General features: G+C 38.0%; 1 protein-coding gene across 1 annotated transcript in view; it reads left to right on the top strand.

Moving 5' to 3' along the window:
- Positions 1-20,860, top strand: part of LOC100544433 (neurexin-1-beta-like) — a 72,836-nt gene that overhangs the window by 16,733 nt on the left and 35,243 nt on the right. The window contains exon 2 of the mRNA XM_010706639.2: positions 15,886-15,964. Within this exon, the coding sequence (XP_010704941.2) occupies positions 15,886-15,964 (79 nt within the window). The remainder of the gene's footprint in view (positions 1-15,885; positions 15,965-20,860) is intronic.

Here is a 20,860-nt window from a genome sequence, read left to right as displayed (position 1 = left end):
CCCCCCCCTTTTCCATCTGAGTAAAGAGCCAAATAATGGAACAGTTGGACTCCCTGCTTTATGTATAAAAGTCCTGCAGTACAGAAGCATTACAATTAAAAGCCCTTTTCTAGGGAATCTGCACGTCCTTTAGCAGAATCTGTGTGTGTAACTGGCAACCTTTTTTATTACAGATGAAGTCTTAGTTCAACAATCTCATCACTTCCTTTGTGAGTACTTCTTATCATCCTCATTTGTACCTGTCTGCAACCAGTCTAACATACTATCTTTTGAAAACTGCTTTCCTATACTTTTACATGGCCAGCTCACTTTCAGCAGACATCTCTCACTCTAAATTCTGAGAAACAACTATTGCATTGGCCTCAGAAATCCCATCACATCTTTTTAGAGTAGATATACACTCATGTTTTTTGAAGTTCCCTTATTATCTGTTTACATCTTTGATGACATCAGGTGAAAGAACAGGAGTGCTGAAGAATCCATCACATGGTTCAGGCATTCTGATCCACCTGAATACCAACCATGTCTCCAGTTTTCCAGAAACAGCTGTGGTGACAAATACGTCCATTTTCTCGGTTACTAACCCAGTACTACAGGTAGCATGCTTTCTGAAAAGTTCTGTTCCTTTCTATGCTTATTCAAACACTGGATTTGTCCAATCCTAATTTTTTTTTAAACATGAAATTAATTGTTACCTGTAGGTTTTGGAATCATTGTAAATTACATAGGAATTACAGGAAAGCTATGCTTTAGCACTAACTTAACTCATGCTGACAACTATCCTTTTGTTACCAGTGGCTGTGATAATTTGATGTGTATGTATATTAAAAATGTGCACTGCATTTCCTATCAAGTATCTGCTTGCTCTTTTGATAATTCCCAGCTACTTAGCTTCTCTTGTCTGCAGTCTCCATCTGTCATTGCTTTCACTCTATTGTTCACCACCATCCTATTATGCTATTTAGAACTCTAGATTCAGACACTATCCTGGGTTACTGTTTCTATGATATTATTTTGCCTTTTCTACAAAAGACTTTCATCATTTCACTGCACACTGACTTCTAATGCTCTTTCTTTTTGTTACCACATTTCTCCAGCTAATTTCTCTAATTTAGGTTTTATCCAACAAATGACATTTACACCCCCTGCACAATTTTAACCTAATTTAATGCAGCCCATACAAAAGCGGCAGGCACTTCTACTTTGGTTTAACTTAGGCTAATTTCAGTTTAACACTGTTATAGTTTGAAGAGTTAATCACATGACACTTTTTTGTTGCCCCGTGTGGATACCTGAGTGACACTGGGGTCCCATATAGGACATCTGGGTGACACCCCACGGTGGGCACCAAAACAGTGTCGTCGTTTGAAGAGTTAATCACACGACATCCCTCTCTCCCCTCGGGAGAAAGGGGTGGGAAGGAAGAGGGAAAAGCTCGTTTCAGATAGGAGAAACTAATTTATTAAAAGGAATGTGAGATAATACAGAATAATTAAGAAAAATAAATCAAACGGACCAAAAATAAATGGGAGGAGAGAGAGAATCAGTCCAAGTCTTAATCGGCAGGCCTCCCGGAAAAGATGAGAGATCTTCCTTCCCCCTTTTTAATGAACACAGCTAGGAAAATTTAGCTTAGCTGAGCAGTGAAGTATTATTAAATGGGAAAATACATGCAAAGGTGATTCAGATATTTCTGCTTTATCAGCTGCTTAGACTTTTGAGAATAACCGGATGGTGCTTTTTCACACCCTTCTTTTATGCAAAATTACTATAAAAATTTATCTCGATCAAAGGTTTTCTTCCTTTGCTTCCAAATATTATCGTGATCGTAAATAACTGGTATTCAATCCAGATTCTGTTTGAATAGTGTATTATGTACAATAATTCATAAAATATATTTGATTTTTTTAAAAAATATATTTGTATAACTTTGACTCCATTGAAAAGAGCATATATCTTTTCGATGAAATATCTAACTGAACACAAGGATATATATTTTTTTTTATGAATGTGGTTAAATATTAGTAACTAAAAATATTCTTTCATTCTTAGTTATTGGAAGTGCATCAAGATAAGTAATTTATAAATCTTATTAAGGTACAGCAAGCATCAAGAAGTTTATATTCTGGTTATATTCAGCATGCATGAGCTGAGCAGTTTGCTTGAGGGCTAAAACGCAGCTGATGCATGCTGCCACCAATAATTGCTATAGCAACATTGTCATAGTGCCTGAGATCTGCCTCCCTTGGGTTCACACCTGAAGTTTCCTTTGTGGTGAAACAAAATGTCTTCTCAAGTTGAAAATACTGTGTCATAGTTGAGGTATTGATGATTTTTTGCTATTTCTTTTTCCAAGTAATTAGATTTCAAATGCTGAAAAGCATAGTGGAACGTTAGAGGAAATCATTTGCTGTCATAGTGTCCATTTATCATGAAATTCAACATTGTGCGGCTCCTTCCGTACAATTAATCTTTGCAAATTGGTGTGATCAGGTGAAGAAATTCTCTGTGGGCGGTCCCACTTAACTTACAGAGTTTTTCCTTCCCTTTGTCTGAGTGCTTAGATGTTACATTAGTGTCTGTAAGAAAATCAATCAAAATAATGTTTCAGAGTTGTTATTTCTCTTATTTCAAATCGCTGCACATAGTGATGTTAGTTGTGTCTCTGCTTATTGGGAGCTCTTTGACTTAAAGTGCTGAAACACAGCACTGAGTTCCTATCAGCTTTCTTGAGGGATCCTACTAATAATGTAATCTACATGTATTAATGTAGAATTTGGGGCCAGATTCTTGGTCCTAGTTCCCGCTTTGGGCTGTTGGAAGAGGGGGGGAAAAAAAGTAAGGGTTACATCACGAGCAACCAAGGACTACTTTCCTGATGATGTCATAGTGTAGGGTATCATTGTGTCTGAGGTCTATTTTTTGTGCTTGGTAGCTGGTCTAGGGGGAGAGGTGTTGAGCAGTGTTTTACTAACAGTATTTGCATTCCTGTCATAGAATCATAGAATAGCTTGGGTTGGAAGAGACCTCAAGGATCATCAAGCTCCAACAGCCCTGCCACATGCAGGGCCACCCTATCTAATACTAGACCATACGGTCCCTCCCATACAGCTCTAAATAACTGTGTTGAAGTTTACTATAGATATTAAGATTCCTTATACGTTGGTGATGGAAGTGAAGAGTATTTGTTACTATGATGATGAAATAACAGATGAAGTTATTTTTCCCCGGGTCATGGAATGACACAGCAGAGTCTGAATGTAGACTGTAAAAAGAAGAGTAGCGAAGGCAGCAGAGGCCTGTGATCAGCTGAGCAGGCTAATTGGAAGTCTTTCAGCAAGGAAACATACATTGTTAAAAAAGAGAACAAAATAAGAAAGAAAAGAAGGAGGTTCCACACTCAAAAAAACAAAAAACAAACAAAAAACCTCAGGCCAGCAGTGGTAGGAGAGGATGCTGGGTACTTGATGTGATGCCAGAGAATCCTAAAGATGTGAGAAATCAACAACGGGCGATGTGTGAAGGTTGTTTTACAGCTATGTCTGGATTTAAGAGATCTTTAGAATCCACGTATTTTTGTTGAGATATTTAAAAGCAAAAACAAACAAACAAACCTTGTTGTATTGAAACTAATTCTGAGAAATAAAAACTTAAGAGAGTTGAACTGGACTCTTCAATGGGTGTCCAACTGAAGGAGCTCAAAGGGTGCTGTCAGTGACAAACTGCCTGGCTACCTGATGTTGGACCAGTGGGAGAAGGACTGAAATGATCCTGTTGAGTTCAGAATTTCTCATGGGTTGGTCTGTATTTCTTTGGTAGCGGAGTTTGCTCTTCCAACAGCAGAATATGGCTTTTACGGGAGAGAGAACGGAATCTGAAGAGTTGGGATTGGTACAGTCAGATACATGTCAGTGGGAGTATAAGGGCTTGCTTCCCTAAGGGGTGTTACTCATCATCATAGAATCACAGAATCATAGAATAGCTTGGCTTGGAAGGGACCTGGAGCTGGAGGTAACTTACAGTGTCCGCAAAAGCTACACAAAACACATCCAGTCATTGTTCTCAGAATACAGTTGTAGACCTGGAAATTAAACTAGTTTTAATTAACTTCATTAAATCACAATAACATTCCCACGTAGACAAGACTGACAAACTTTAGGAGTTTCATTGTACACTTTGCTGACATAGTTTCCCTATTTAGGGAGCCAACTGAAAGTCTTAGTTGCAGAAACAAGAACTTCTACTAAACTCTCATCTGAGTTTAAGCCTGAGCGTTGCAAAATCATTTTCCCTTTTAAAGAGGAACCTTACCATGTTTTTTCTCCTGTTTGCTCTCAATGAAATGTGTTGTATTAAATTTCAAAAACAAAATTGCACCATCTTGTAAAAACAAAAGAAGGTAAGTTCTGAGCTCCTCCTAGACAACGGAAAAACCTTGTCAATGTTTATTGTAAAACTGAGTAACAGCTTTGCAAAGATAATTAATTTTCCACTTTTCATTCTATTTTAAATTCTCTGCCATATTTTGAGTAAATGCTCATAATATAATAATGAAGGTGAAGCATCACAGTTTACAAGACTTAATCATTTCAACTTAGGTTCTTTTGGAGAATCTCAAAACCAGAATGTCTTTGGAATGTGTCTCTAAAGTGTGCCATATTGCAGTCAGAAGAGTGATGAAGAAGTTCTAGCTTATGAGCTCAGGCTTTCAGTTTTAAATGATTTCACAAGAAACGATGGGCCAAATACACAACTGAAGTGTGAACGTTTTGTTTCCCTGGAACTGTGCATCTTTACACCAGCTGACATTCAAATATGTTATTAATAATCTGTGCAGGCACATGGCTTGTGAATTCATGTTTCACATCATACTTGCATTCTGGTGTTCCCTAACTACTGAGTGTTACCTTCAAAACTCTCCAAATTGAATGTCACGTGTGCAGATTTTTCACTTGCTTTAAAAACAAGCTGTGGATACGTTCTCCACTTATGCATGGCCAAGCTGACAGCCTCGAGCAGACAACTGGCACAGCTGTGCCCTGCCAGTCTGCCTTGCAAATCTCTGAGGCCAAGCTAACAACAATCAGTAGGAGCAGTAGGCTTGTGTCCTTTAAGAGGCTGGATCCTCATGGACCAGGCTTCTGTCAAGAAGTTCTGCTTTTCACTCATTGTCCGCAGCTGTCTTGCAGTCTGTTTCTAATGGCTACAAACCACAGACTTTTCCTGTCTAGCTGCCTTTGTACACGGCCACTGATCTTTTTAGCTTTCCATGGGCCATGTTGCTGATCTGCCCTAATTCTTTGTCCCCACCGTTCTCTTCCACTTGTAATGGTTGTAATTTTTCCCGTTCTTTAACTGTGTATCAAGCACACTGCTTCATTTCTCTCCCTAAATCCTCCAGCCGTGTCTTAATTACCTTTCACATGCTTATGACTCTTCATCTCAGTATCCCGTCTTGCCATCACTCACAGCCCAATTTCTTTCTTCTTTTTGTTCAAATCCTTCCTGTTCCTCCTCCTCCTTATCCAAATGTTGCTGTGCCCTTAGCGCAGGAGTCTCCTAGGTTTCAGCTTCTCTCTTCAGTACTGGAAAACCAGATATGTATGTATACATTATGAAGCAACCATATTCTTATGTCCCAAACCCAAAGATCTTGAGAATGAACTTCAGTTCTCCTAGTTTTCTTAAGCTGCTCCCGTTGGCAAAACTGGTTATATTTTCATACACATGATGAAAAAGGCAGGCTCCTAGAACAGCTTAATAAAGTAGTTGTGAATAACGTCTGCATGTAAATAGTGTCTCTTTTTTTCTTCTCTTTTTCTTTTCTTTTTTTTTTTTTTCTGAAATCAATCTGAGAAGTTAGGGAGCTGTTTCATTTGAAAGAGTGTGCACATGCATGCAAACTAATAATTTGATATACGCAGGCTTAAAAAAGTACCAGCAGAGTTGGAAGGTGTCTTTAAATAGCTAATTTAATAAAATAATAATTGCCAACAAGATATTGAATCATAAATGTAGGTTCTGTAGTATTATACTATGATACATACTGAATTCACAGCTCTAACATAATGAGAGATTAAAAATAAATCCTATTCGTATAACAAACATGGATCTCAACCTCATCTGCTTTATATTGGAAGTGTTTAATGAAGAACATTGTAGTCTGTAAGCACTTGAGGCTAAATGATGTCACCTGGGGTGCGGCCACTCCAAGGCAGCTCCAGGCGTGCGGTGCTGCTGCTGCCCTGCTGCACGCTCCTCACATCTGCTGCCAGCGCGGTCGCTTACACAGTTATGAAATCAAGGCATCGTTAACAAACTCAAATGCCTGTGTGACAAATGGACACTTGCAGAAACTATCTAATTAACTGTATCTTCAAAACAGTGGCTTTAATGAAATACTTATTTTAATTGAAAAGCAATTAGGCATTGTCTCCTTCCAGTGCACGTTTGCCTCTCATTAGCGTTAACAAGTTTCATTTGCAGAATGGTGCTTGGTGTGATGTTTCCCTACCCTGCAGGACTGGTCAGTGGATTTCCTTGCTACTGCCCATGGTCCCGTCAGTGTTTGAGTTTTTAGATTAAAAAATTAAGATAAGGAAGTGCAGTCAGGTTAGTGAGAAGCCAATTTCCTTTTCTCTGTTATTGCAACCTAGTGGTACTGAAGAACAAAATGTGACCAAGTAGTTAGTATCCAAGATGACACAGCTGTCTTCTTGGGCTCTTAGAAGTTTTAAATTATGGTGTTAACTATAGACACTAGGGAAGGATGGAAGGTGTTGGCAGTGGTGTTGGTGCGTATTGTTCCTCAAGAAGAGGAAAACAAGGGTTAAGAAAGGGTTAACAGCAGATGCCTTCCTGCTTCTGAGTTAATTTAATTTGCCTCGAGTCAAAAACACACTGAAGTGAACTTGAAGAAAGTGTTATGGGTCAGTTAGTGTTAGGCAGAAGATCCCATTTTACCTATTTATTGTCACTGGGGCAAGATGAGATTGCTGATGTACCTAAATGGCCAGTGAGTAGTCTGTAAGCAGTTGTTTATGCAGTTTTCTGCATTTCTGAGAAAACTTGTTATTATTTGGTTATTTGGTATTCTGCATTTTGAAGCAGGATTAGAAAACTTTTTCCTCCCCCAAAAATAATATGAGTGTGAACAGACACTGAATGTTAGTTCACAGAGAGCATTCCTTGTGAAGGATTTTTCTTCCCTTTCTCTTTTAAGAATTGCTGAGTAGCTAAATTCCCATAGATTTCAATTGATCAAAATACTCTTATGTTATACAACTTAATAGTCAGGGAGATTCACAGTCTGTTGATTTGGTGGTACTGTAAATGTGTAAGAAGATGGAAGCACAGCTAAATGTAAGTGCCTTTCTAATTCTGCTGTATTGGGGATTTTAGTAGCTAAGTGATTCCAGGCTTCTATCTGTATTTCTGTTTGGCTAAGTATGGTCTTATGCCAGTGATTAAGTTAAAAAAATGGGTTTTATTGGAGGCCCACAGGTCAGTTAAAAAGAAGCCCACTTCTCCACCAATAACTCAAACAGTCATTTTTAAAGTCTTTAACAGTGTTATGTTTGAGTTTTGGGAGATGAATAAGACTGCAGTAAGAGTCATACTCTAAAAGTTGAACAATCTCTGTACATATGGTCCATAAATATAAATTAATAGGTTTGCTATCACTGTAGCAATGTCATAGATGAAGAAGCACATAATCTCTGGGTTAAAAAGAAGAAAAACCTATGAAAGTGACCATGGTGTTTTGTGAATTCAGAATTAATGGGGACCAAAATGTTGATAATCCTACGACTTGCTGTGCTTCTAAGAAACACAGCTAGTCCTGCATCAGCTTGTATGAACAAGGGAAGGCCAGAATACCTCCTGCTGTCATGCAGTAGTGCAATGTTAAAGATCTCTTTGCAAGTTCTTTAAAAATGATGGGAGTGGCTCATCACTGATGAAGACGTTTGCGTTGTGTGTTGCCTAGTAAGGATAGATGTGAAGAAGCAAAACAGTTGGGTTAATTTGCTGAATAGCTGCTTATGAAAAGTTTTACAAGAGGACAAGAGAAGAACCATTCATGAATAACATTAACTCAAATTTTATTTCTTATCTGCACCTGTGAAACTAACATTATTCATGTGGTTCAGGTGGTGAGGGATATTACCTGATAAGGAAAAAACTGATTTAGATAGTTCTTTTTAATCAGTGTTACTATATAAGGTCTGCTCCAATAGTAACACCTACTATATTTTGTTGGCCCATGACATCAGAGGCAGATGATGGTGATATGGCAGCGGAGATTGAACCTTTCCACCAGTATCCCATTACGTGTTGTTGCTGTGTGACAGATGGCAGCAGAGGCAGTCTGACACAATGGTGTCTGACATGGAAGTGCGTATGGAGAGAAGGGATGTCACTGAATTCCTCCACAAGGAAAAAATGGCACCCATTAACGTTTGTTGATGCTTGGTGAACATTTTTGGAGACAAGAGAATGGATGTGAGCATAGTGAGGCAGTGGGTGGTGTTTCAGCAGTGACAGCAGTCACCTCCGCTGGTGCACATTTTTTACAAGCACAGCACTCGGGATCTTGTTCATCTGTGGTGAACGTGCATAGACAGCACTGGTGGTGTCCATGTTGAGAAAACAGAATTTTGCAGCTGAGAATTTGCTCTATCAAGTAGTGTTGCTGTGCACATTGTATCTGCTGTAGTTTCTATGGAAATAAATAGGAGGCATTACTTTCAGAGCAGCGTACGTATATTTAAAAATCATTGCAGAGTACTGCCTGGCTGGCTTTCCAGGTAAAAAATTGCAGCTTTGTGAGCATGTGGATTTTCTTATCTCTGTTCTTGCTTTCTTCGGGATGAAGTAAATAACTCTAAGACTTTGACCAAAGCAATTAACTTCAAATTCAGAGCTTAAAGGAAAGCCACACCATTTTGTTAATGTCATTTTTCTATAGATAGTTTTTTCAAATGTATTTGTAGTAATTTCAGTCATGAGAATTTAAATGTTTGGGATTTTGGGGGGAGAGGAGAAGTAATAGAAATACTAGTCTGCATTAAAAAGATAGTGTGGATTTTAAGGTTTCTTGGAAGGCTTCCTGGTAGACTTTATACAGAGAGTTGGAGGGGAGAAAAAAGATTATTCTGCTTTGCTTTGTGTGGCAGCTGTGTTCCTGTCCCTGCCCACACTGAAGGACAAAGGCTGAAGCTACCCTGCAGGGCATTCTAGCCGTCATCTTGAGAATTTTACTGATCCTTCAGGGTTTAATTTCTAAAGCATTCAGGTCACAAACTCAGAGGTCTTAATTTGTTGTTGTTGTTATTATTATTTTGCTAATGTTTCTGTCAGATGCTGACAAACTCAAGAGAAATAGCATGATGATATTAATTAGATGAAATCTAGTTTGGGAGAGTGTTTCGATTTTCAGTTACTGTATGTTCACATTACAGGGTAATAATAATGTCAGCAGTTAATGAAATATGTAATAATATTGTATATATACTTGAAATATTAGCATTTTAATGTCCATGTGCAGAAACAACTTTTTTCAGCAGCACAGCACTGAGAAAATACTTTCTGGGTGTGGGTGGATGAGCAGTAATTGGTACCCATGTAGTTTGACCAATAGCAGCTTAAATACAAATTTAGGGGCAGCTGTCCAAATGTCATGTCATCTGGAGCTGATATTGTTGCTATATCACAATAGCTTATTTTTCTTACCAGCACACTATTTCGTCCAATGGGAGGTTATTAACAGTAGGGATAAGATAGCTGAAGAGTAGAATTGATTAATGTGATGTATTTCAATTTTTTTCTACAACTGTCTCCACAACCAATCATAGAAATCTGCTTCATACACTGAAAATTAAGTTTAAATTACACAGTCTTGGCTAGAAAATTGTGTCATTAATCTGGTCCCAAAAATGAAATTTGATTTTTTTCCATGTGAACTCTTTTGTGACTTTTCATATTTTGCTGGTTTCTGCAAGCATTCCTGGGCACTTTGGTGCGTATTGTTTTGGTTTATGTTATGTTATTCCTCCCTTTAAAAGAAAAATATAGGAGAGAAAGAGAGGAATATATATGAGAATGATTTGTAGGAAAGTCACTTAGTGCATCAGAAATTAATATGTCCAATGCATCAGTACATTGGTTGCTCTCAGCTCCCTCATGTAAACATGAACAGTATTTTAGAAGAAAAGTTTGCCACACATAATTAGGAAAGTAGAAGTGCATACCTTGTTTCTTCCTTTCTTCATATTATATCAAGTTACATATCCTTTTGCTAAGCTGAAGCAGACCTCTGCATTTAAATGTCAGTGATAGCTGATCCTCACTGAACAGTAACTATTTGAATAAAATTTCAGGAGGAAAATAAGTAATTTAGAAAGACCCAAGAACTGGGAAAGAGGAGAGTAGAAAAATTTAATGTCTAATTTCCTAATCCTGCATCTGAATGTGTGTGTTAATGTAGTCAATTGTCAACAGTGGTTAATTAATTTAACTGATAAACTTCCCATAATTGGTCGGGCAACATCAACTACCATATACCCATTCCTTTGTATGCCTAGTTCCTCTTTTCTCCCTTGGCCTCACCATTAATTTCTCACTTGCACCATGCTATCCCTTCCCTGTGGGGCTGTGGGTGCTCTACCATCCTTCTCAGGCTGCTGTCACCTCCGGTCATTGCTGTAAGTACAGCCAGTTTCTTCCACGAAGCCCTGCAACATTTTCAGGCAGTGCTCTTGAGGCACCATCTGTTCTCAGCATCTCTTTGGCTACCTCCTTTCTTCCTGACCATCCTGCCCTTTTGGAAGATCTCCTAGAGAATAACCATTGCTAACCTGCTGAACTGCTAACCCTTACCAGTAGCGTCCTTGTCAGACTCTTCTCCTCTACTTGATCTGGATAGGCTGAATCAATGGGCTGAGTCCAATGGTATGAGCTTCAGCAAGGCCGAGGGATGGGTCCTGCACTTACATCAAAACAACCCCATGCATCGCTACAGGACTGGGGAAGAGCATCAGAAAAGCTGCAAAAAGGAAAGGGACCTGGAGGTGTTAGCTGACAGCTGGCTGAGCATGAGCCAGCAGTGTGCCCAGTTGGGCAAGAAGGCCAGCGGGTTGTGTCAGCAGTAGTGCAACCAGCAGGGAAGGGAAGTGATCATCAAGTGTAGTGAGTTTTGCATCCCTCACTACAAGAAGGACATCAAGGCCCTGGAGCGTGTCCAGAGAAGGGTCTGCAGCACAAGTCCTATGGGGTGCAGCTGAGGGAGCTGTGCTACAGCTATACGAATAAATAAGAATAGTTTTGATTACAGAGCTGAAGTTTTAATCCAAAATAATTTAAGCAGTAGTCACAAGTGGTTATGCTGTTTATAATTCATATAATAATTTTGGTCTATCAGTTTTTAACTGTTGTGTAATTTGAATTTAGTTGCAGTTCTCACGGGATGAAGTATATTACTGAATAGGAATGAAATAAACTATATTCAGAGTAGCTGTAGGGTGCTGTGCTTTAAAAGAAAGCTGGTGAAACACTAGGAGAAAATATGCAGGTTCCATTGTACTGTTAATGAATGCACAATTCAGATTGGTGATTTAATTTTTAGATCACATTTCTCTGGTACTGGCAGGTTCAGCAAGTCTCATAAATGAAAACTAAATAAGATGGTATGTATTTACACTCAGTCATGCAAAAACTGAATCATTCAGAAAATGGCTTCCTGTGTTGTTTATTCACTAGCAATTTTTTATTTTATTTTATTTTATTTTTGGGGGGTGGGGGGAGGGAGGGATGACAGCATTCCAAGAGCACAATAAGAATTACACAGTCATGATTTCTGGTACTGGTATTGAACCTGTGATTGTAATCTTTGAGACAACTTGATATTTACTTACAGCTACAGCCTGTCACTGTATTTAAGCCGTAAATAGAGCATCACTTTTTGATCTGGCCAAGAGCTTTCTTGAAATAGTCACCATTTCCTTCCTAGACAAGGCAGCAGATTGGTCATATTTTAAACTCCCTTGGCTAAGAGACAAATCTTGAAGACCTACTTTCTGCAAACAGACCTGCTGATGTAAGACTTACTCCTGCAGTGGCCACAGCCATGAGTAATTGCCAGAAATCACTTTGTGTAGTGACTTTTCACCTTACAAAGTATGATTTTTTATGCATTTTTTTTATATTGGCATATCGATTGTAAACTTTCCATACCATCCTTTTTTCTGAAATGGGAACAGATGTCCAGCTATTTAAGAAGCCACCTATTAGAGTGGGCTACACTTCAGATTATACAACCATAACCACAAATACACAAAGACGGGAGGTGAAATGAAAAGAAGTCCTACTTCGCCTTCCATTTGTGCATCGGCTAGTTTGAATATTTTTTTTTCAATCCCTTACAACTAGATTATCAGTTCTTAAATGAATTTGAACAACTTGCCCATGAGACATTCTAATCCAATCTTGTATTACAACAATACCAGTTGGATCTTATCCTATTAGGCACTCACTGTAAATAAGGGATTTTCCGCTGACTTTTAAATCCTTCATTAATGAGTATTCTCAAAAGCAGTGTCCTGGAAATTAGCCATAGTGCTAGCAACAATTGCAGTTCATTCAGGAAAACCGATTGATTGTAAATCTTCCCATCCAAATTAAAAAGTATACAAAAAAGACAATGTGCATTAAGTAAAACAGTGTGCTCTTGCGTTATATATCTATGTCCCTTGGCTGCCTGAGACCTTTAGATCTAAATCCTTCTCTCTGTTCAGGTGGGTTCCTGTCAGTCAGAGCTCTTCTGCACAGAGCGATCTAAAACTGGCCCGGTTTTTTAATTTATGTGTTGCTTATGTTCTCTAGTGTTTTAGTTAATTCTTAATCGCATTTTAAATTGTGTCAAGTGGTCTAATGACTTTTATATGAAGCTTGGTCACTACCATTTCACTTCCTTTCACAGCTTGTTTGCCTTTATGCTGAAAAATATGAGTAATGGGAAAGAGGTGTACGGGGGAAAGCAGAGAATAGGGGGAGGTTGTGACACATCTGTTAATTGACACCTAACCTGGAATTATTCCTGGCACGTATCTTACGAAGAAAACAATTTTCATACTTTACCTCTTCTCATTCAAATACTGGTACTTGTTTTATTGTTTGCTATTACTGTAACAAAATCTGTTTTATATCTTGTATTAACTTTGAAACAAAGATTATTTCATTTAATGCTCAGAGATACAAATCTTGGCATGGTATCTTCACATTTATTTTAATAGTTATTCATTTCTTTATCCTTAGTGTGCATGCACTTTTATCAAACAAGAACATCCCTTTGTTCTTGAAGAAATGTGTGCATTCTTTTCTGAGATATCACTAGAATTATTATCATTTTACAAAAAGTAGGCTTGACCTCCCTTTATGTGTAACTGAGCAAAGTATCTTTCATACGTTAAGGCACTTTAAGTGTTTGATGTTTCAATAGTTATTTTCTTGTAATTTTGATTACAGTCGAAACTGGACAAAGAGGCTATAGTTAGGTTAAACTCTGACCATATTGTGCTACAGAAAGAGTAATGAGAGACAATGTGGTCCTTCCGTAACTCGACCTGAACATTTAATCTCTATCAGCTTAACACATACCCTCTGTGTACCAAAGCACCCTTAAACAAAAATCCATTTAGACTAGTTCTTAGAGAAAATAATGTGTTGCTATCACTGTTATGTATGCATGTGATGCTTTCTGCTTAATGGTATTCATACACAATTCTCCAGTGCTCAACTGGGAGTGCTCAGTATTCCAGCTGCAGGTCATACAAGTATAACATCAGCATTATGGACAGAAGGAAAAATATATGGCACTGTGGTTTTGCTGACAAAATTGAAACTGTTTGGGAGATGCGTGGCTCTTTTTTCATACTTTCTTATTACTGTAAGTGCTTTTTGAAGTACAGAGTTAACCTTTTATGTTCAGGCTTTATTAGTTGGTTACCTGGCTGTTTATTTTTATTCTGTACTTTAGGAAAAATGCAGGCAGAGATTGGTTTTTAAACAGATATTGATTTTCAGGTTTAAATGGTTGTCTTTTGGGGGAAGGAAATGGACATTAGAAATTCAGTATGATGTTTGCAGCTGACTTTTGCTATAGCTATATAGCAGGAAGAATGGTCAACTAGAAAACTTTTTTAATGTATATATAACTCTCATTCCAAATCTGCCAACTTACTTTGGCAGCCTTGCAGATTTACATAAACCTTTCCAACTATAAGGAAAGGTGGTCCTTATGATTATGGCACTGAACTGTGACATAACATAGCTGTTGTCTATAGCCATTTTGAATGCCTTCAGCAAGTTATTCCGTTCTATTATGTCTCAGTCTTCTATCTTTATGTTATTATAACAGGCTTTTCTTTGTTCTACTTCACATATGAATAAATGTATTCCTGTATCACTTTCCTACCTCAGAGAAGTGTGGAAGGCGTACATTCATTAATATTCTTGAAGCGTGACAAAGAAAAGCCTATTATTGTAATGTGCTTTGCTTTAGAACTTTAGCTAGAAGAGTATGATAAATAACATTGGTTAAGCTTTGTCCATAACATACAGGAGTATTGTATTTACATATTCACACATAAACTGATGAGGTTAAACTTTGAGGTATTGAGAGGCCTTCTCCGATGCAAACAAACATCCAAAAATGATATTTCACATTGACCAAAATGATCGTGTAATTGCCATACGTATCATACAGGAACGCAAGAGTGTTTTTTTGCCAACTTTATCCTTAGTTGTATGTTTCAGTATCACGTTTTCTTATTCTCCTCGTGTATTTACTTCAGTGAGGTGAAGGGAAGTTTGAAATGGGCAGAAAAGAAACATTTTACCCATAGGAAAAGCTTCTTCCTAACCTCATTAGTAATTGCTTGAGAAATGACCATGAGCATGACATTTATATTTCTCTGCCATTATTTCCCCTAATGACTGTGGATGTTCTTATTATATTTCTAAATGCCTATTCTCAGAGGTGGCTTGAACAGAAGGTGCATCATTTTATTAGGTTCAGATTGATTGCCTCTGTGCTTCATTTAATATTTTCTTGTTCTTTCACAGTAAGGTAGATAGAAGTCTCCAGTTTGCTTTCTATGTTTTGCTCCAGGTTCTATCATCTGACTCCTTTGTCTTGATTTTTATTTACTTTTTCTTTTTAAATACTACAAACTGTCCAAGCTAATTCTGGACAGATGTTCCTCCAATTTCTCTGAGCTCAGCACAGAACTTGAGCAATCCTTCACTTAATAAAGACAAAAGGATGTTTTAACTGGTACTTTCTAACACTGTATACATTTATTGTTGTTTTCTTTCGTGCCTTTCTTCTCATTGAATAGTGGCTTTAACTCAGTAATAGTTTTGTTTCCTTCTTTTGGGTTTGTGTTGTTTTTTTTTTGTTTTTTTTTTGGCTCTATATCAGCAAGTGCAATCAATACAATTTCAGTTTTAACAGCTGCAGGCAGCTCAATACTTTGACTTGTTTTTTAATGCTCTTTGTGTTTTCAATATCATAGCAGAGACGTTTGAGGTAAAGAGGAAAGATGGGTAGCCCGAGTATACACATTTTTTCCTTGTACTCTCTGTTATTGCATGAAAATATTATAATGTTTAAGGGCTTGCACTGAATATCTAACACAGTTCCTTTAAAAACTGACAAGTGCAAATTGAAAAGCCATGTCCCACTAATAGAGAGTTGGAAAGTGTCACTGTACCATTATTAAATCTGGAATGCTCTGGACCTTGCATAAATTCAAGCACTACCAATGAGAACCTTAGAACGTAATAAGCCAATTAAAATATACCTATTTGACTTTTATTTCTTTGCAGACCACAGATGACATCCTGGTGGCCTCGGCTGAATGTCCCAGCGATGATGAGGACATTGATCCCTGTGAGCCGAGCTCAGGTGGGTTAGGTTAGTCAACTTTTTTACTACTTTCTTTTATTTCATATTTGCATGCTTCCATCTCCCAGAAATTTAGAGGGACAGTCCTTTCTTACCTAGCGTGGATAAGTTAAATCAGGGCCTTTATACCTATTATATGTGTGCCAGCTGGGAGGGACAGTTTGCCATGTAGTATTCAAAGGCAATAGCCTAGAATCTATTTTTGGTAGTTGTGATCTGTGCAGGCTTACAGCTTACCAAAGGCTAGGCTCACAGAGGCATTCTGGGGCCCCTGTAACTGTTATTGTGATAAAGAAGGGACAAGTTCAATTGAAAAAAAGATGTTGCAATTGCTAATGCCTTAAATATTTTCCCCAATGAAAGTACAGTATTTCAAATATTTTATTATGTCACCAGTGAAAGCAGTGTTCCTTTTCAATTACTGTAATAGATGGTAAAAACCTGAATATAATAGAATACATCAGTTTCAAATTTGCAATAGCTTTATGGTATTTTTCCAAACTAAAGACATCTACAAATTCTCTAAAGATTTGTTCTCAATGGCTTCTTCTCCCATTCTGTATACATACCTGGGATTGCCCCAGGTCAAGTGTAACACCTTGCACGTTGGCTTTGTTCAGCCTTATTTGGTTTACACAGACCCACTTTTCAAGCCTGTTCAAGTCCTTCTGGATGGCATCCCTTCCTTCTTTTGTATCAACTGCATTGTTCAGCTTGGTGTCATCAGCAAACTTGATGAGGCTGCATTCATTCCTACTATTGTCTTTATCCACCAAATAGTCCTGCCTTCAAATCCCTTTCTCTCCAATTTAGAGATGAGGATGTGGTGTCCATGCCAAAGACCTTGCACAAGTCCAGATAGACATCAGTTGCCCTTTCTTTGTCTACTAGTGCTATCACTCCTTGGTAAAAGGCCACCAGATCGGTGAGGCACAATCTGCTCTTGGTGAAGCAATACTGGCTGTCTCAGATAACCTTTTTGACTCATATGTGCCTTAATATTGGTTTCAGGAGAATCTGCTCCACGATCTTCCCAAGCACAGACCTGAAGCTAGCCGGCCTGTAGTTCCCCAGGTCTTCCTTTCTCCCTTTTTTGAAAATGGGAGAAATGCTTCCCTTTTTCCAATCTCCAGGGACTTCACCTGACAGCCACGGCCTTTCAAATGTGATGGAGAGTGGCTTGGCAGCCACATCACAAGACTCTGAGATGCATGTTATCTGGTCCATAGATGTGTACAGATTCAGTCTCATGACACAGTCTTGGACTTGCTCTGCTCTTAAAGTGGGAGGGATTTTGCTTCCCTCTACTCCTTACGAGAGGTTCAAGGACACGAGAGATGTGAAAAGCCCAACTGCCAATGAAGGCTGAGGCAAAGAGCTCACTGAGTAGAACTTCAGTCTTCTTGAAGCCAGTTCTTCCTTCTCATTTGTCAGGAAGGGGTACAGTCTCCTTTACCTGGCTCCCAATAAGCCTCTTGAATCCCTTCTTGTTATTTTTCACATCCCTCACTAAGTTTAGTTCCATCTGTGTCTTGGTTTTCCTGATTCTATCTTTGCAAGTCTGGACAGCATTTTCTCTGGGCTACGTGTCCCTGCTTCCACTGTTTTCCTGTTCTATCTCACCATTCATCACTCAGCTACACTTCTCATTTTTGTTTATTTGAGAATGGTTTTACTGTTTCATTTCTTGGATCCCGACTGCTATTGCTTTTTTTTTTTTAAAAAAAAGCATGGATTGGCACAAGAATTATGTTCTCCATAAACTCAATTGTCTGGATCATTTTATCTGTCATTCTACACATCAAAATGTCACTTGTCCTCCCACTCTCTACTCTTAAAAGCTATTAATTTGTCTCTTTCAATGGCCTTGTCCTTTTCTCGTATATGAAACATCAACCGAAAGGGTTGGTGAAGTCATAACTTCTTGCATATCAGTCTCCCTGAAAATTTAGTCTTAACCAACAACTTAGTCTTACAAATAAGATTTCTCCAGAAGTAGTCCTGTAGCAATAAAGCACTGAATAATACTGCAGTCCATCTGAATAATACTTCATCTGAATTATATTGCAGTCAACGTGCACTCCTACCAGTAGGCTTAAACTTAAATGAGAAAAACATAATATTGTTGACAATGACAGAATATTTTTTCTTGACTTTTGGGATAAGAAATTCCAAATTTTATGACCCTCAATTTAAATTCTTCACATGGATCAGTTCAGCTTTTTTCCCTTAATTTCTTTCACAAAACTCAGTTGTTTCTCCTTAGCCATACCTTCACCTCCTCACTGAAGCTGGTGAAGCTCATGTTTCCTAGTAGATACTTCTAAAGGAAGATAGTTACAGAATCTATATGATTAATAGGACAATTTTACTATTGTGTTTTCACTTGAGAGGCTGTAGCTTGAAATTCAGTTAGATTTCTTCTCTTGTTTCCTAATCTTTCAGCAATGGATACAGCATGCTCATTAATCTCACATCAATATTTTTCTAGAAAGAATACATTGAAAGGATGACCAGAGCCCATTTGATTTTACTGACAGAGCCATAAGTGCACGTTTTCATGAGGACTGCCCATACTAAGCCTATTCCTAGCTGAAATTCTCAGCTCAAAGTGGAAGACTACTCAGTAAATCATTTGAATATTGTAAATCTATATATCATAGATACTAGTCATTAGCTAGATGTTACCGATTAGCTACACTTACGTTTAAAACAGAACTTCTTTTGTTGGAGGTCTTGCAGTTTGTAGTTGGTATCAAGTCTTGGTCTGCCACCACAAACTTCGCTTGCAGTGCACCTGTCTTCAAAAGAATTAAGGGAAAGAAGCAATTTGCAACAAAGTTTATATAGGACATAAAAATGTAGACCAGACTAGGAGGTGCTAAGCAGCAATCCCATCAATTTGTCTGGAACATAAAGTCACAAACATCATAATTGCAGATTTCATTGTGACTACTAAATGTGCCGTAATTGGATGAAGTCATAACGAATTTATTAGCATGCAAAAGTTAGTCAACCTATTTTGCTTGCGTTATGTTTTGTGTGGTAAAGCAACATGTATTGCTTTTCTACTCTAAATACTAATAGCAACACGAATAGTAACCTTAGTAACTGTTTCCTCTGCTTCTTTTGACTGAGGAAATAGTAAAGCTTTTTCATTTTGTAGGCAAGTTATGATTAATATTAGTGGAAACTTGTCCAAAAAAGAAATGAGCTGGGATGACTTACTAATTTTAGCTAAAAAGCTATAAAACTGTGGGTGGGCAGATGGCCATTTTGCATGCCTGCAGTGCTGTTCCAGCCCTTCCTGAGCTTTGTGTGGAGTTCTGATTTCTGTAGAGTTGCGGTGGGCGTGTGTTGCACTGCTTATTTGTCCCAGTTACGCTGAGTAGTATTTTATTTGTTAGAATTTATCTAGCCTCTTTTGTGGATATGGAAAGGTTCCAAAAAGCAGAGGCCCAAACTGGGTCAAATGAAGTGAAGTCATGGAGTTTAATGGCAGGAAATCTTGATGGTGGAAAAAGCCTTACAGTTTTTAGCATATGACAAAACAGAACTTTTGCTGCAAATTATAGTTAAATCCTCTCAAACTCAGGAGGCAACCAGGTTTTAAATTAGAATTTAGCTTGAAAAATCTCTCTGGATGGCCCCATCAGAAATGGGATACATAGAGGAGGAACTCTGCCAGTATGTATGGCATTCGCTGGCCTAGAAAGCATTAGCAAAGTGAAAAACTTGGACATAGTGAAAAAGTGGTGTTTTGTTAACAAACCAAGCTACGCATCAGTTTTCTACCACCAGAAAGCTTCCATTGTGTTGCAACGAGAGAAATTAATTAAGCATCTTATAATCAACATTTGCCTGGCTAGAAGCTCTTGGATTCCACTTCCCAGGGCAGTGTTTGATGAGTGTCAGACTCTGTCCTGTACTCAGTCTCTAGGGAAAGAGGGCAATAGCCAGGGCAGAGTGCTGCATGCAAACTGGTGCATTTGTTACCTGTCTTAGCCTTGATTCTTGATCCTGCAAAAGAAATGGGATTGGATTATTTCCCACATTATTATTTAAGGACTGGCAATAGGATAGATGCTTACAGACTGATCTTTGTGCATGTATTGATTTTCCGACACCTTGGCTTACTTATTGTATCACAGAAAACCACTGGCAGTGTTCAGAAATATGCAATGCATCAGTGCAGCCAGGAGAAAGTGGATAAAGCCACTGCTTAAGATGTCTTTTATAAAGTATGCAGTAGCATTCATTCACTGCTCTGGGGATGGCTTTGTCCTGTAAGCAGAATAGTATAGGACTTTGCATGTGCAGACTGCTTCCTCCATACATATGTTCCCTTCTGTGTTATAACAGTATTAGGCAGATAGAAATAATGGCTAGGAACCATACATTCTCAAACACTTTGAGATGGATTAAACTTGAACTTATACCTATTTTTTCTAATGAGCAAAGCTATGAAATACAGACAGTGAAGGATTTCTGTGTATTAATAAAAGTTTTGCCCTTCTTTTCCTGTTGCAAATTATTCACTGTATTCCTGATTCAATTAGCAGGAAAAAAAGAAAAAAGAAAAAAAAATTGCAGTGTGAGGTGAAATTATTCCTATAATTTACATACAAGTGTAAATGCCTTATTTAATAAACTGATAGGAATGCATCATGCAAGGAGCTGAAAGAAAACAAAAATTACAGTTAGTTCAAAAGGGCAACTGTGGTCACTGTGCTTGAGACATAAGGGGAATATTTGTCTCATTTCATAACCATGTCATTGTACATGTGATTCCAGTTTTAGAAAGCTCACTGAGTTGTTTTTAAATGCTTAGCTGAAATACGTATAGGTGTGTCTACATGAGCTACTGCAGAGTGAAAATTACATCTTATTTACAAA

The sequence above is a fragment of the Meleagris gallopavo genome, chromosome 2 (genome assembly GCF_000146605.3).
Source record: "Meleagris gallopavo isolate NT-WF06-2002-E0010 breed Aviagen turkey brand Nicholas breeding stock chromosome 2, Turkey_5.1, whole genome shotgun sequence".
Lineage (NCBI taxonomy): Eukaryota > Metazoa > Chordata > Aves > Galliformes > Phasianidae > Meleagris > Meleagris gallopavo.
This window is presented reverse-complemented; position numbering and strand designations above follow the sequence as displayed.